The sequence below is a fragment of the Cupressus sempervirens genome, chromosome 5, assembly GCF_028749045.1.
Source record: "Cupressus sempervirens isolate cs-2001-9-10 chromosome 5, ASM2874904v1, whole genome shotgun sequence".
Taxonomy (NCBI): domain Eukaryota; kingdom Viridiplantae; phylum Streptophyta; class Pinopsida; order Cupressales; family Cupressaceae; genus Cupressus; species Cupressus sempervirens.
This window is the reverse complement of record NC_143122.1, coordinates 549750853-549768917: the sequence shown is the minus strand read 5'-3', so window position 1 is coordinate 549768917 and position 18065 is coordinate 549750853. Positions and strand designations below refer to the sequence as shown.

At 35.8% G+C, this 18065-nt stretch overlaps 1 protein-coding gene across 11 annotated transcripts in view; it reads right to left on the bottom strand.

The window, feature by feature from the left end:
* LOC149557109 (tubulin gamma chain) overlaps positions 1–18065 on the bottom strand; it is a 130567-nt gene that overhangs the window by 13356 nt on the left and 99146 nt on the right. For all 11 annotated transcript variants that reach the window (XM_089831813.1, XM_089831822.1, XM_089831815.1 and 8 more), the window contains 5 exons: positions 2992–3045; positions 2792–2896; positions 2597–2671; positions 2454–2498; positions 2119–2247 (listed from right to left, as the gene is read on the bottom strand). In XM_089831813.1, the coding sequence (XP_089687939.1) occupies positions 2119–2247; positions 2454–2498; positions 2597–2671; positions 2792–2896; positions 2992–3045 (408 nt within the window). The remainder of the gene's footprint in view (positions 1–2118; positions 2248–2453; positions 2499–2596; positions 2672–2791; positions 2897–2991; positions 3046–18065) is intronic.

The following is an 18065-nucleotide window of genomic DNA, read 5'->3' as shown; positions in this document are numbered from 1 at the left end:
AATATATATGGATCAAATTAATTGTAATAATTCTGATGGAATTGCATCTTTACTCAAAGTTTAGATTAAAGGACTAACTGATGGTTATTGATAGGTGTTTATGAATATACAAAGTCAAGCCCACGGAGGGCCATGACTCTCCGTGGCATATCCTCCGTGGACATTGACCATCCATGTATATAACTAGTAATGCTATCAGTGACAGTCCAATAATCATATTAATATCAAGGGCATAGTGATTACTGCAGTCACCCGATACAAGTCATCATCATTATATCATATTCTAATTTGAATATTGAACATTACAGTTTAACTGAAATATATATATAGAGAGAGATATAAACAATTATCCAAGTCTGAGATATATAAGTGCATTGATTTTTCTCTATAAAGATCCGATTCCTTTATCAAGAACCACATTCATTGTAATTTAAAATGCTCAAGAGTCAACTATGTTTTCAAGCACTTGTTAACATATCTTATTTTCACATTGATAATGGAAAAACAATTGAGCTCACACAATTGACTCAAGAATAATATACATCACTAAGAAGCATGGTAGAAGTGCATTCTCTGGTGTCTAAACCTCAACACATAACTCCCATAATTCACAAGCATCAATGTATTTATTCACTAGCATCATATGTTCAATTAAATAATTTAAATTATAAGTCAGACCTCCATTCACAATGTCTAGGCAAGAATTTACCTGGTGCATATGGTGTGTAATTGTTTATCAAAAGTCAAAATTAGTCTGAAACTATTTATGAGCACTAAAATAATTACTAAGTTTTTGCAACCAAAAGCTTCACCAATAGCTACATAAGCTAAGGAAATGCTGGAAATCATTATTATAGAATGTACATATTGTTATTTTCATTTATTTATTTGTTTCTGTATAATGTTTCTTATACGGATCTGGAATTCCCAGGTCATCCAATCCAGTTCTTGGCACACACATGCAGAATTCCTTCCTAGTTTGTTTTCATAGCACTTATCTATGTAATTTTTTTCCAGCTAATCGAGTGTATCAGTAATTCATGTTCAAAGAACACTCTTCATGCTATCTGAGATAGCTTAATCAAAAATATTTATATTCACATAAGTACAGCATAAAAAAAATCCATTATGTGAATACAACATATCCATGATAAGCAGTTGTCAGTAGAATTTGTAAAGTTATTTAAGAGCTGATTGATGAGGTGATCCTTGAAAGATTATTTTTTTATGTATAATTACTGGTTCAGAAGAACCTTACTTGAAGGTCAAAGCTTTATTATACAAAAGATGTATGATGAATTCTCTCTATTCTCTTACTATTTTAGTGAAAGATCTATCATGGAAGTGACCAAAAAACATAAATTTACATGACATGCATGTAATACACTTTCTCAATAGTATCCAAGACAGTAACAAGGATACAACTGCAGAAAAAATGTAATCCAACTCTGTATTTTTGAAAGTCAAAGGAAGCGAATTGCAAGTTGAAATTAACCATCACAACAGAAACATTTGTCACAAGTTTTCAGTGATCCCCTTTCTGGTACTGATTCAGTGTATGACTTGCTAGGTATTATTTGTTGATGTGAACATTCAAAGAGATGCTAAAACATTTGTGCTGCACATTGAAATTTGTAGTTTTCAAATTTTACAATAGGTCATGTAGAAAAATAAAATTTATCATTTTTTAACTAAATCTCAAGCAGAAAACTTATAGTACTTTAATTTATTTTCTTATGAGGGTAACTGCGAACATCACTGAGTTCTGCCCAGTACTAACAATGATAAAACCATGTTTGTAGACATTGTATTCATGCATGCCTGCTGAATTGTGGACTTCCTTATTGCAATGTTGGGATTTGAAATTGGGTGACTCTTTTTACAAACACACCACTTTACCATTACACGATCACCCATCCACTAGGGTTTCATGACTCAAATATTTCTCACTCTTCTTTCTCTGTTCAAACCACTCATTCCTAGAAAATATTTAACATTGTTCATATTTTCTGTACAATTAACTTTTCAGAAATATGTTCAATTGATGAATAAAATTACTTGTCAAATAATCAAATGGATCTGTCTTCGGAAACATGCATCTCTGCAGTGAATACTCACAGCAAACATGGGGAACTTCCGATAGTTGTCCAAAAAGGCTTGTTTCTTCCTCAACTTCTCATATTGGCTTAGACACTTGCTAAAGAGATGCCGAATGCTTGTGTGGCTCGCCAGCATAAGACCACTAACCTGTGCATTATTAAGAATGCAGGAAGAGTAAAAAGTAATGTAACCTTTAACTGTGGTCTTCTCTTGAAACAGAAATTTTAAAATTAATTATTTTGACACAAGCCATGTAATGCAAGCTTAACTTTTTTCGATGTTTCATAGATGCTATAGAAATAAGTAATTATGTAGGATAAAATAATGATTTGCAATGATTAGAAGCAACATACCCTATGAGCAGTTTGTACATAAGGAGATTTTCTTGATAAAGCAACCTGTGAAAATCCTTTTTGTCAATTCCAAAAGAAGAAAGCTATAATCATTTAAAATCAAGAATAAAACTGAACTTCACGTATCCATCAATACAACACACCTGAATACTTGCTGGGCCCCATTCAATAAAGTTAGCAAGTTTCCTTTCACGTATTCTCTGAAGACTTTTATGGACCTATACACGCAAAATATAGAGTTAGAGAACAGCAACTTCCAAGAGTGGGCTATTGTACCAGTGTAACTGCAATTTCTTTCATTCAGAAATAATAGTTGATTATCAACATTAATCAATAACCTGTGTGGGATCAACTTCCCCTTGAATTATGTTCAGGATTGATATATACTTTGCTTGGCTTGCTTCCTTTGTTCGAGCATAGGAAGATACCATGATGTTTTTGGCCTGAACCATCAGAGAAACTAAGTTATCTGTAAGCTATAAAAAGTACTTTCCAAAAGGCACAGAAAACCATCACAAAATGCAAATTTTGATCATGCCTGCAAAAGCCTTCTCATAACATCAAGTACGGTTGTCTTGCGAATAGCATTAGCCTGCAGAGCATAATAAGTTCAGAATAAATGTTATCCAAGCTATAGAGCCAAGTACTTACCATACACAAATTGTATCTTAGAGAATCAAAAAAGCAATTGCTTTGCTAAATGCAATTAACATAAATTACCATTATGTATTACCACCTAATGATGTGAAAGAAAGAGAACTAACTTGAAATAAGAATACATTCTATTTCATCTTCATCCTTGGCAAGAAACAAATGTGGTACTTTGTACCTTAGAAATGTTTTTAAGCCTAGTGATTTATACAGTATATTATGTCCTTCAAAGACTCATACACAATAAATAGTAAATGGTACATAAAATCAAACTTAATAAATAAAATTACTAGCTAACTGAGATAGGGAATGCTAACTTATAACCAAATTATAGTTCTGTTTCAACTTCATCCCTGGTTTGAAATTAATGTTCCCGGGGCTTGCTTCCCATCCCAGTAATTGACATATTAGGGACTATGGAATGAGAATAGCATGCAACACCCTCCCATCTCCATTATTTCTGCAAATGGATGGACATTCCCTTTATTTCTGTAACTAGATGGGGCATCCCCTACTTTAGGAGAAATGGAAATGCCATAGCATTCTCTGAAGGCAAAAGAAGATATCACAACCCTTGACTGCCCTGGAGATGTCAGAGCATCGCCCATAAAAGTAAACAAAATATATACAACTTAGGAATATTGAAATTATCACTGATTTAGGTAAAATATGACGAATAGACCAAACAAAAGGGGTCAAGGTATACTAAAGTCAAACAACCAAATCAACTAGTAAAAATCCAGACAAACCCAAGATGAAAGAATCCTTGGGTGGGAACAATTATCTGCCTGAGCAAGTTCAACATCTCCAACACCAAAAAGTGAAATTGTGGGGGCTAAGGCCTCTGGACGTCAAAAATGCACAAAACTGAAAAATAATTTAGAAGTAGAGCATTGACATCAGAAATACAGTAAAGCAATAATCACGACTTCTAACTATTTCTATCTTCAGTTGCTAATTGCAATCATGTGATGATAGTGTTTCAGACATTTTTAATAACTATGATGTAGTTTAACCATCAGATGTACCGGACAAGCAGTACATTGAGCTTTTGTTGATTTTGATAATTTTGACACTCTGTCCCTTGCAAGGTGGAATTATTTATTATAGCATGCTCCAGAGTGGCTTGCCTTGATGAAAAAAATTCTGGAAGGAAACGTTATTGCTTTTTTATACCATATTTATCAATTAAGAATTATAAATGAAAATTTGAATATTATTCTTGAAAAGCTTACCAGAAATGATTATTTCAAGTTTAATTTAGTTTTCACAGCTATGTCCACCGAATCACCCTATATCTTGAAACTATTTAGCCATCCATATAACCCTTCCCCTAAAATAAGGGAATGCCTAGAAAGCCCAAGTTGACTACAATAAAGAAGTAACCAAAAATGGGGACATTAAATTGATAGTCAAATTAGACTTTTGTGTTCTCTAAATAATAAATCTTACTTTTTGTGTGCGACCATGAAGTCACTTTTGTTGAGTCTATGCTGAGTTTTTTTCCAAGCTCGTGCCAAGTCCTAAGTCCACAAAAAATTCTTGGGCTCCTAAGTCAAATCCAGGTCTAAATTTTTTAACGAAAACATAAGCAACCAGCTTCAAATCGCAATGTATGCTCTAAATCCCAAATGGTGAGTAGAAAATCCTAGTAAGGAGCCTCAATCTCAGGATGAAGCATTGAAATAAGAGCTCATAAAAAGTTATAATGATGTGGAGCCTATGTTACAAACCAGATGTAAGGATGGATAGAATTACATTAGCATAAACCAACACTACTGGATGGTGGATCTGAAATGGCAATAACGCATACAAGTTAAGGGTACTTGTAACACACCTCCTTTCATAAGTTTTCAATGCCTCGAATGTATAGTGGAATTGGTCCATATATAGCTTCATCGAATAGGATTACCTCTTGATGAGTAGTAAGATCGGTAGCTGTTTACAGTGTCTTGCAAATAAATCCAACATCAGCAAACTCTAAGAGCCATCAAACTCCAATTGCACATTAGGAAATAGGTCCCAATGGAAGCAAAAGGAGGTATTGATTGGAGTTCCATTGGATGACTTTGCCTCTTGTTGTGGCAAATACTCAAATTCATACACTGATTTTGATGCAATGATAGCAAATGTTATTTAGAATTGACATAGAGCAACAAATTTGCTATGTAAAGTCATCTTGTAATTGAAACTAGAGCCGTTAAACATTTAATTGTAACTATATAATATACATGCACAATGACAATGAAACCATGAAAGTAATTAAATTTTGACATTTTGTTTTGTTTGTTGACTATCATGTGAAATCTCAATTAAACTGTAATGTTGTGCAATAAAATTCTATTATGTATATGATGAATGCCTTGTCAATGTAATCTTATTAATATTTGAAATTTTTTATCCTTTTGAAAAACCATATTTTATTCGTATCACTTCTTGTTGCCGAAAAATGGCCTCCCAAGAAATTGTCCCAAAGACATGTCCCTCGTCCCCTACCATCTGCATCCAAAAAGTTGACATAGCATAGTAAAACAATGAAAAATCAGGTGTTGGATGAGACTAATACAATGCATCATCACCTCCCAAAGTCATCTTATAAACTTCTAAATAAAAAAGATAGAATAGTCCATGTCGAGACAAGTACAAATGTCTAATGTTTGTGTCTCTTGCCCCCAAATGTTTTATTCACATGTAAGGCTACATATCTACATCAATATTTGCAAAATCGTTAATAAATTCATTATGTATCAATTTAACAAAAATGCAAATAAAAATGAATTATATAAAGGAAGTGATGTCATGTAAATGGTGCCACGTTTAGAAAAGATGGTCGAAAGTGGTTGCTAGCAGTTAACATTTGTGTAACTGCAACATGTACTGCAACTTTTGAATAAAATATGGGATTTTGAATAAAGGAGACTTAAGCTCATTTGATTTTACCCACAAGGCAAATGAAACAACTTAGAAAAATAAACCTCTTTGAACATATTCTCCCTTGAGACAAGCAGGTTTGAGGAGGATGTCAGGGACTGTAATGTCCCCTTTCTAGCCAGTCATGACATGACTTGTCATTAGCCCATTTCATCATGGTCCTGAGGGCTAACTAGGACTTTAGAGGGATTCTGAGATTATTTGGCCTCCTCAATTGGAATTCATTTGATTGAGTAATGAAGGACTTTACTATTTTTAGTAAGTCAACAGAGGCACTGTTTTCACTTTTTCAGCATTGGTACTTGAAGCATTTCGTCAAGTTCTTTCCAACGAGCTATTATATATGGGGTTCCAAGTTTAATTGCTATTTTATTTTTATGACTAAAGATTAAATATTTATTTAATAAAGTGACAAATATATTAAAGTACATTTTATTAAAGTTACTTTATTATTGAAAAGTGTTTGTTATTCTTGAAGTGGGAAATGTCATTTTAAAAGAAGTTATTTACCCAATATTCAGAAGATGAAGTGAGAGGGGGTTGGGAAAAGTGTTTAAAAGGAGGTGAAGTCTCTCATTTTGGTATGCTTGGATAATATATGAAATTGGTGAAATTGTGGAGATTCTCTCTTGCAGGCTCGGAGGACTCAAACCCTCTATGCTATCAATCTTGATGCTATTGAAAGATAAGGTCTTGAGATTCATGGTAAATCAGAAGATTGTGGTTACTAGGAAATTATTAAATTTCTGTAACAGTGTGTTACCATAGCAGCAGATATTCTAAAAGTATGTTACTGTAGCAACAGGTACGTAGTAGCGTGTTATTGTAGCAGCAGGTACTATAGCAACGTGTTACTGTAGCTGTGTGGGTTACTGTAGTAGCGGATTACTGTAGCTTTTCCAAAATTATTAACACTGTTATAGCTACAACTTCCTCATCCAGGCAATGGGTATGGATTGTTATTTGAATGTATAGCTGTCATAAATGTGTTAGAGTTTAATGGGTATGAATTGTTATATTTGCAACCTTTGATTATCTGAAAAAGCTCATTGATATTAGATGTCTATTGGAGGAAATCTGATTGAAATAATTACTTCTAGCGTATGCTTTATTGGTTCTTGTTAGTAAAATTATTCTATGTTTCATTTTCATATGAAGCACAGAACAAACTTAAGCAGCTGCTAAACAGAAGCAGACTGGTAATTTAAAAGTATTTTGTTGAAAGCCAATTGTTTGACAAAATTGCAGAGATAAGATAAGATAACATAATGATATTATGTCCAACAAGAGAGCAACAAAGGGTCCAAGGGACTCGAAGATTACAACAGTGAAGAAAAACAACCCAGCAGGAGCACCAAACGGTGTCCACAAAAGAACGAACAAGAAAGCAAAGAAACGGAACTACAACAGACAAGAGAAGGACTAGATATTCTTTCTCAGTAAAAAGAAAAATTCAGCACCGAAGGGTAAGGCCCAGGACGACCTGGGTCCCGGCAACAAAAATAACAGAACAAGGCAGCCCATCACAGAGGTATCAAAGTAATGTATACTACCATCTAGGTGGATAAATACAGAATGAACAAGCAGTAACATGACTGACTGGAATGTGCATCGATTAACTCATCATTATAATACACAGAGAAACAAGGCCTTCCTGAATACAAGACAGGAAGCACAAAGAAATCCAAAAGTTCATATTGATACAGGCGAATAGGTTACTAGTAACATCGGTGACAGGAAGGGGGTCCCAGGAGAGGAGAGATTTTTACAGTTATTGAATACTTTGGCACAAGGACAATGTTTCGCAGAACAGAGGGCTTGGGAACAGAGCTATCAAATGGAGCTTATAATGCAGATGATGCCAACGCAAATAGGAATGAATTTAAATACTGGAGGTGGTAAAATATTGTAATACTGGAGGAAACAAAGGAGAAAATAACAGAAGTACCAATGGTGGGCAAATAGATAGAATGATGGTAATGGAGGAGGACAGGTGGATGATACTTTTGGCCAAGGACCCAAACCAGGAAGAGCAATGTATTTGAGACCACTCATACCTACCTTTCCACCTAGATTTCCAATTCAACAGGAAAATAAGCTACAAATTGCTGAGTTGCAGGCACAACTCTGGAGCAATTGGCAAGATGGAGGAGAAATTTTGGGCAGCTATCTCTTTAAGAGAATATACGGATACTGGGTTGAAGCATTTGACACATATAGGTGATAGGGGACAGCATAGTGATTTACAGAAGAAGGTTAGTGAGATCTCCTTGCCATACTTTGTTGGATCCAGAAAAACCACTGCCAGAGAATGGGTACAGAAGGAAGATACTTATTTCCAGTTAAAACCAATGCTGAAAGAGGAAGCCATTAAATTTGTTGCATTACATCTAGATGGCCTAGTCAACAAGTGGTAGCTTCAAGGCATGGTCACTATGGGCCATGATCAGATCACTTCATATATCGAGTTTACGAAGAGTTTGATTGTTTTGACAAAAAGGATGCCAAACTACATTTCAAGGAGCTAGTAGCTTAAATAGTGGGGCTTAGTTGATACTTCCATATCAGGGTTTCAAAGAAACAATTTTTGTTGCAGATATTCACAAAGGAGGTTGTTGGTATTGTTTGTGGACTTGCACAACCTATGAAGGGATGGATTAAAGGGCTCAATCCTGCCACATTACATGAAGCCTACGAGAAGGCAAGAGACATGGAACCTTCACCTTCAAAAGAAAAGTTTCATTCAAAAGGTTTTTCAATAAAAGGGACGAGGATAAGAAGAATTTTCAAAAGGACTCTCAACCTAAGGGTGAAACAATAAGATTAGGCAATGATCAGCTAAATAAAATGAGAAAAAAACATGTTTTCATTGTAGGAAGCCTTGGGATCTATCATGCACACGTCCAAGAAAAGCAAAGGCAACACAGACTGAGTGTTTTTTTCAGCTAAGAAGTCAGCATCTGAGGATGCCAAACGGCAATATGATTTTTTTTAACGCGGCGATAAGGAAAACACCACAAAAGAAGAATCAAATGGCGGGAAAATCATTCCACGCCTCTCAGGTGAGGAGAAAGCAATAACGTTTTTGATGAGAAGTGTAATACAAGGGAAGCAAGTTATTACATTGGTGGACATAAGTGCTACCCACAATTTTATTTCAAGGAGAGTAGTCAAGAGGACAAGGCTTCAAACAGAAGAACATGGGAGCTCCAGTGTTATAGTGGGTAGCGGGCATAAGTTGCAAAGCAATTGCTTAATTAATGATATATATATATATATATATATATATATATATATATATATATGTGTGTGTGTGTGTGTGTGTGTGTGTGTGTGAATGGAAGACTATGACATGGTGGGGAAGCTTTATGTAGTCAACATGGAGGATTATGATGTTATTCTTGGCATGGTCTACATGAAGTCTCTCCACGAATTCACTTTCAATTTAGACAAAATGGAGATGTGGTTTGAGCACCAAGGTAGAAACATGGTATTTAGAGCTGTTCCGAACAGGAAGCTTAGAGTGGTGTCGCTCAAGAAGATGGAGAGGTTAATACAACATGATAAGGCACAGTGGGAAAAAGAGATTTTGGCGGTGCCTCAGGTCACTACGCAGTAGAAGCATGAGTATCTTCCAAAGGTTCAAGAATTGTTGACCAAATGCACCAAAGTATTTGGAGATATACCACCGGGAAGACCACCGAATAGAAGGATTGAACATGTGATAGATTTTAAGGAGGGAGCTATTGATGATCATTACTCCCTCCAAGCACCCAAATAGGTATAAAGATCATATCGAAAAGGCTATCAAGGAATTCTTCGAGATGAGGCACATTTGACCTAGTAAGAGCCAATTTGCTTCAATATAGATTATAGAGAATTGAATAAGAAGACTATCAAGAACAAATACACGATTCCTCATATAGATGAGCTCATCGATGAATTACAAGGAGCTCACTACTTCTCTCAGATAAACCTGAGATCCAATTATCATCAAAAACAAGTCTAGGAGGATGATGTAAAGAAGACAAAATTCAAGTGCCACTATGGACACTTTGAGTTTCTAGTCATGCCTTTTGGCTTGACTAATGAGCCAATCACCTTTCAATCTTGCATAAACAAGGTATTCAACAAGCAGTAGGAAAGATTTGTTCTAATTTTCTTTAACCATGTACTTATTTGCAACAGGACTTCGGAGAAGCATATGAAACATATTGATATGGTGTTGAGCATCCTAGAGCAAGAGTCTTTGTACGCTAAGATGTCAAGATGTGAATTTGGGATGACCAAGTTGTTAAACTTGGGACACATTATAAATGCTAAGAGTGTTCGTGTGGATCCGGATAATAATCGTGCGATCATGGATTGGTCGCCACCAAAGGGTCTTTCATAGCCCAAGGGTTTTTTGGATCTTTGTGCATTATACCGCTATTTCGTAAAAGGTTATTCACGATAAGCAATTCCTCTTACAAATTCAACTAGAAAGGATGCATTTGAGTCAACAAATAGATCTCAGAAATGTTTTGACAGATTCAAGGAATTGATGAGCATTTGCCCAATTTTAGACATTCCATATTCCAATAGATCGTTCAAGCTACATTGTGATGCATTAGAAGAAGACGTTAGGGTGGTCTTAAAGCAGGATAAGCATCCTATTGCATTAGAGAGCAAGAATTAAAAAGGTTTCGAGAGGAGTTACAACATATACAACAAGGAAATGTTAGTCGTTATGCATGCCTTGGCTAATTTCAGACAATATTTTTGGTGAGGTCATTATGCATCCCTTGCTTAAATTTAGACAATAAATGGTGGGCAACAAAGTTACAGCTAAAACTGATCATAACTGCCTAAAACATTTCCATGGGCAAAAAGATTTGAAGGATAGGCAGAAAAAGTGCATTAGCAAATCACAAGCTTATGATTTTGACACAATCTTTGTCAAGGGAAAAAACACATTGTTGTTGACGCCTTATCCAAGAGACCTCATTTGAGTGCTTTGGGCGTGACAGCAAATGATTGGAGGAAGTTGATTTCAGTTAAGTATGCAAAGCACACGTGGGCCACTAGGACCATAGCTGGTGCTATTCGAGATGACAAGTAAACTTTTGTAAATGATTTGATCATTTACAATGAGAGGATCTTCTTGGTAATTCGATCTTCTATTAAGAAAAAGATTTTGAGAGCTTTCCATGACTCACCGATGGTGGGACATCAGGGATACTTCAAAACTTACAGATAGGTGAGAGAGCGCTTCACTCGAAAGGGGCTCAAAACTGATGTGTTACAGTATCTAAGAGAGTACTTTGTATGCTAGCAAAATAAACATGAGCACTCGTTTCCAAATGGTTTGTTGCAGCCCCTTTCCCATTCCGAAGAAGGGGGACAGCGTATTGATGGATTATATCATAGGCCTACCTAAGGTTCAAGGTAGAGATTGTATTTATACAATGGTGGACCGTTTACCTAAGTTTGTGTGCTTCTTTGTCATTGTGTGCACATATAATGCAGTCCAGGTAGTAGAGCTGTTTATAATGGAGATATTCAGGTTGCATGGATTGTTGCAAATCATTGTTAATAGTCTACTAATCGGGATAGCAAGTTCACGAGTCTTTTCTAGCAGGAGCTCTTCAAGTTGTGTGGGATAGATCTTACCCCAAGCACTAGCTATCACCCTCAAATTCATGGAAAAACTAAAAATAGTTAATAAATGGGTTGAGAGATATCTTTGTATGTATATAGCAGGAAAACAGAAGGCGTGGGTGAAGTGGTTACACATTGCTAAATACTGCTAAAACACTACATATCACATTTCTATCATAAATGACACCATTCATAGCCCTCTGTGGGTATGACACTCCCTATTTTTTGGGTTTACTGTTTAATGATATCAAGGAGCCTATGATCAGAGATCTATTATAGGGGGATCAGAATATCATGAGATCTATGAAGGAAAATATGCAAATGATGCAATACCAATAGAAACAGTATGTAGATCAGCACAGAGTAGTACAATCATTTGAGGTGGATGATATAGTTTATCTCATGTTGTAGCCATATAGGCAGATCTCTCTTAATAAAGTTGGTGTAGAAAAGTGCAATGTCCCCTTCTCCGTGCTAGCATTAATGGTGCTTCGTTGGTCTATCTTTCCATCTGAATAGGCTAACGGCATGTGATTTAGGATGCCAAGCTATCACAGGAGCTTTGGTTTCAGTTGAGGAGATTTTCAAATGGAAAATCCTAAAGTTAAAGTCACTTTATTTTCTTGAATTGAAGTATAACGTACTTTATTGTTAAAGTCACTTCAGAACAAAATGACTTAAGTGACTAAAAGACGAATTAGTCTTTTATCCTACATTGCTAAGAGCTTTGTTTCTCCCCACACTTTGAGGTTATAAAAGAAAGCTTTTCATTGGGATTGGGATAGAACGAATATATGAAATTAGAAGAATCCTAAATGGTTGCTTAAATGTGACTGGATTGCCTTAGGATGAAACCCCTAAGGCATTAGAGTAGTGGGGCGTAATCCCCAGCTGCTCCTGGAATTGACCTTGCAAGTCCCCAACTACTCCTGGAATTGACCTTGCAAATTGAGATAATATTGGATAGTCATATCCGAGTTTTACTAGCTTGTCGAGAAGTCTATCTTCACCATCAGACGTGTTGAATGGGAGAACGAAGTGCAGGCCGTAGTAGCTAGACTATCAAAGTGGAGAACACCATAGTCGTAATACAGAGCTTCCACGAGTCATACACCTCCAGTGGTCATTCGAGTAACAGGAAGAAGAGGTGCCAACTCCGCAATCCAATATTGGGTGGCTTGTTATTTGGAACGAGTATGGTGTGCAGGTGATTCACTAAGAGACACGGAGAACAAATAAAAGTTGTGACAGGAGTATTGATCACATCAACACTAAAATAACGTGTTCATCAGCAATAGTTGGTTTTCCACTTCTGAGACGTGATAGTCCAAATGCTTGGGTTGATGTATCTACTTCCAACTCATATGTGCATGAGCTTCTACAATAGCCTTTCTCCACAAGACAGTAACTCAAATCAACCTGCGACATACTAGGTTCTTGAACTATTACTGCATTTTGTGTTTAAATATTTAATTAGAGTGAGCTATATTGCGTCCAAACTGATGTATGCCATATGATTTATTCACTAATGAAAATCAATATGTAATGAGCAGTAGAGGATAAGTCTGAGAATTTGGTTGTATGTTTGATGTTAAAGTTCGAATTTAAATTTAGTACTGTATTCTGGAAAGCTTCATTATTTCAATGGCATCATAACTTAACATCTGGGTTATGCACCAATTGTTTGACAAAATTCCATTAGTCCAAGCTTAAAATTGCTAATTAGACCCAGCAGGGATTATTACAAAAAGTTGAAGACGTGATACTATGGACCTTTCAGAGTGATCAAGAGGGTAGGGGAAGTGCCATATGAGTTGGAGTTGTAAACACACAACAAAGTACAAAATGTATTCCATGTGTCATGCATCAAAAAGCAATTGGGACACAATGTAATGCCTTAAGTAGAGTTAACATTGCTCAATAAAGAGAGGAAGTTGGTCTTGGTTCCTGAGGCTATCTTAGATAACAGAGAGCATAAGCTTCAGAGGACTATCAAAGACTACCTGGCGCATGAAGGGACCTAACGATTAAGGATGTTGTGTGGGAGAGTGAGGACATCTTCCAGTATCCAGAGCTGAGATTGCTTGAGCACAAGGCAATTTCAAGGGGGGTGAAGTGTAATGTCCCCTTTCTAGCCAATCATGACATGACTTGTTGTTAGCCCATTTCATCATAGTCCCAAGAGCTAACTAGGACTTTAGACAGATCCTAAGATTATTTGGCCTAGTGGAATTAAATTTTGGGCCGAATGGAGCTGACTTGATGGAGTTACGATAAACCTTATTATTTTTAGTAAGTCAGCAAGGGCAATGCTTTCACTTTTTCAATGATGAGACATAAAGGGCCTCGTCAAGATCTTTCCAACGAGCAACTATACATAGGATTTCGAGTTCGATTGTTATTCTATTTTAATGCCTAAAAATTTAAATAATTTACTTAATAAAGTGACAAATATATTAAAGTACATTTTATTAAGGTCACTTTATTATTTAAAAGTACTTTTTATTCTTTAATTTGAAATGTCATTTTACAAGAAGTTATTTATCCCACATTGAGAAGATGAATTGACAAAGGGTTGAGAAAAGTGTTTAGAAGGAGGTGAAGGCTCTCATTTTGGTATGCTCGTATAATATATGAAATTGGTCAAATTGTGGAGATTTTCTCCTACAATTTGGGAGGACAAAAACCCTCTATGCTATCAATCTTGACACCAATAAAATATATGGTCTAGAGATTTGCTTCTTGAGCTTCAAGTTAAATCAGAAGATTGCAATTGCCAGGAATAATTGTTAGGTTATTGTAGCATTTCTAGAATCATTAACATTGTTGTAGCTGCAACTCGCTCATCCAAGCAATGGGTATGGATTGTTATTTTAATGTATAGCTGTCATACATGTGCCAAGTTTGATGAGAGGGGAATGATAACGGTTGTATTTGCAACCTCTGATTATCTGAAACGGTTCATTGATATTAACTCTCTATTATATGAAATCTGACTAAGTAATTACTTCTAGTGCATGCTTTATTGGTTCTTGTTAGTATATTGTTCTATGTTGCATTTTCATATGAAGCACAAAACAAACTTAAGGAGCCACTAAACAGCAGCAAAATGATAACTTAAAAGAAATTAGTTACAAGCCAACTGTTTGACTAAATTACAGAGAAGAATAAGGCCATAAAAATAATAGAACAAGGCAGCCCATTATAGGGAGCAGATGGCATCATTGTTCTCAAATATCAAAGACCTTTGAATTAGCTCCCTGTTGCTTCTATGTTTTCAGGAAAGAGGTACTTCCTCTCTTGCTCTTTAGTACCCTTTCTAATTTTCCTAACGCATTTCAAAAGTACTTTTTCTCAATAAAATCCAAGGATTCAATCCCACCAAAATATTGAAGTGTTCATCCCCCGGTACTTTGAGTATGCATGTACTCAAAGATGTACCTTTGAGTACTTTGAGTACCCATGTACCTTCAACATTCAGCAACAACGCCACCTCCAAGATAAGTACTTGAATGTCTTTTTGAATTTTGAATTTTGCTATCTGAATGTTACTATTGGGTATGTACCATGTTACTACGTTCATTCAATGGTTCTTGTTCGAGTTGCAATTTTGCCAAGTTCAAATAATTCAATTGGGTAGGTTAAACATATTTCATAACTAGCATTTCAAGTTCCATATGTATAGCATATAGCTCTCCCACCCTCACCCCACCATCACCCAACCATCATGAAATTGAGGCCCTTTGTCCCCTTTTCCGACATACCCCAACGCCGGCGTTGTTAATGTTTTGCTCAAAAATAAAGATAAACAATAACAAACAAAAGTAGAATAAAATAGATGCATAGAGACACAACAACTTTATCCTGGGAAAACCCTCCAACTAGGGGGAAATAACTTAATCACACTTGAAAGATCTCTTTTTTTAATAGTAGAAGTTCATGTGCAATGCTTTCAACTTGATACTATGTGTACCACACAAAGCAATCATATATACAGAATTAAGAGACCCTTCATATCACAACCGAATGTCTCTTCAATTTCCTAAAATAGGCCTCTTCATATCCCAAGCACGACCCCTAGCACACATTGAGTGTAGTATTGTGTTCACTTAATTTATCATCATAAATATCTTCTCTACCTATTGACGCAATACATTGGTATTACCTAATTTCAACATATAGCAAAATCTGAGATAAAGATCTCTATCACAAAAAAATCTTCAACACTCCCTCTAAGCAAGTAAGAGATCTTCAGTATGGCAGTCACAAATAGTTGAAACCAAAGATGTCAATAATAAATTATCATCATATAGATTCTCATAAAATATTGTTATCTCGGCATAACATTATTTGTCGCAGTTACTTCATAAGCACATAAAATGGAGTCTGTAGAAGTTGATGAAAGCCAACTTCACAGCTCGCCAAGAACACCTGCATGCAAATAACTATGTCGAAAGGAAACCAAAGAAGGAAGAGGTGGAACTTGGAAAAACACTAAACGGACTAAGAGAGAAGATTGCAAACAATGAAAAATGTATTGCTATACAATATGCCTTGAAAATGAGATATGAGTTATGAAATACAATGAGAGAGCCCGAATATAAAGGCCTCAAGGAGACTTCTAGAACAAGCTAGAAGATGCTAGGAGATAAGGTTGACAACTAAGCATACATCTACAAAAGGTGGGATATCCTCGATCAAGGTGAGAGGATAAGTATGACTTAGATAGAAACAAACTCCCGTGTTGTCAACAACTCCTAGACTACAACTATTAAATAAATGCATTAACCTAAGTAAACTTAAGTAAAAGAATAAATAATTAATTATTTACTCTAACAAAGTCCCACGTGACTTCTACCATGCCTACTAGTAGAGGGTGCTCCACCATACCTACTCATAGAGGGTGAAATGAGGGCTTTCAACTTAGACTTCTCGTAGATAAGAATGCATTTCTACCATGCCTACTCACAAAGTAAGGTCCACCATACCTACTCACAGAGGGTGGAAGGCTTTAACCTCATACTTCTCACAAAGTAAGGTCCACATGCCTACTCATAAACGGTGGAACAAGGTGTTGACATTATAGTCTAATTTGTTTATTAGTGACACACACTTAATCAAATGGTTAGCAGCTACTAAGCTAATCTTGGAATTTATAGTGTTAACCAAGTAATTTAGGTTCTACCGAGTTCTAGAAATAGTATTCAGTTTGCACCGAGCAATATCTATCAAGTTGGTGATTATCAGTGTAAACCAAGCTTCATTGTGTTTAACAAGATCCTCAATGCAAACTAAGTTCTCCAATGTTTACCTAGTTTGCAGCTTCAGTGATGTGTCAAGCAAGTGATTCAATTTATATCAAGCTCGCAATAATAGTGTTGACTGAGCTATGCAATGTCAACCAAGTGATTCATTTTATATGCCGAGTTTCGCAATGTTCACCGAGTCACCAATGCAGACCAAGTTCAAACTACTTGGAAGTGATTAGTATCAGCCAAGCTTCTACGTCTACCGAGTGCATGACGATCCCGAGCATTGACTATGGTTGCCGAGTATTAGAACCTCACCAAGTTTGTCTTCAGAACCCAATACCAACAGTTGGGCCAACTTTGTGTATTTTGGTAAAACTTGTATTGTAACCGACTTTGATGAATTGTAATTCGGATTGGTATATATATATAGTATTGTATCACATCCAAAAATGTAAAAAAGTAAGAATGGTATAAGTATAAAAAGTAGAAGTGTGAAGTAAGAAGGCTACAAGCAGTATAAGGAGCAGCAAAGATTTATCTATCACAACAAGGTGATTATTACACTCCAAAGGAATCTCAACCTACAAATTAGAATTGCAAATCAAAGATCAGCCACTGGTTCATCTTAACAGGTAGAACAATTAAATCCTTTCACAAGGTAGACTTAACAGTCTTTTGTAAATCTCTTTTACTGAGTGTATACTTCATTGTATGTTTTGTAAATCCTTTTACAAGCTGGACCTAGCAGTCCTTATTGCTCCTAACAGAGCAAATCATCAGAAGTGATCATTGTAAGCCTTAACAAGCCAACTTTATATTGTAGTACTAAAGCTTGTGGGTATCATCCCCACCCTAGTTTTACTTTCTATTTGGAAGGTTTCTGGGTCACCATATCTTGCGTCAGAGTGTTATGAATGTTTTAATGCTTTCAATTTTTCATACATACAATTAGATCATAATACAAATGAAGGATTAATTGGTGAAGTAAGAATAAGTTTTATTGGTTCTTGATTCATTCCTCCCTTCTCAGTAACCTAGTCTATCTTATATTTCCGACACAAGGGATTTCACCTTGAACTTCTCTCACAGAGAAAAACTCATTAACAAGGGATTTCACCTTGAACTTCTCTCATAGAGA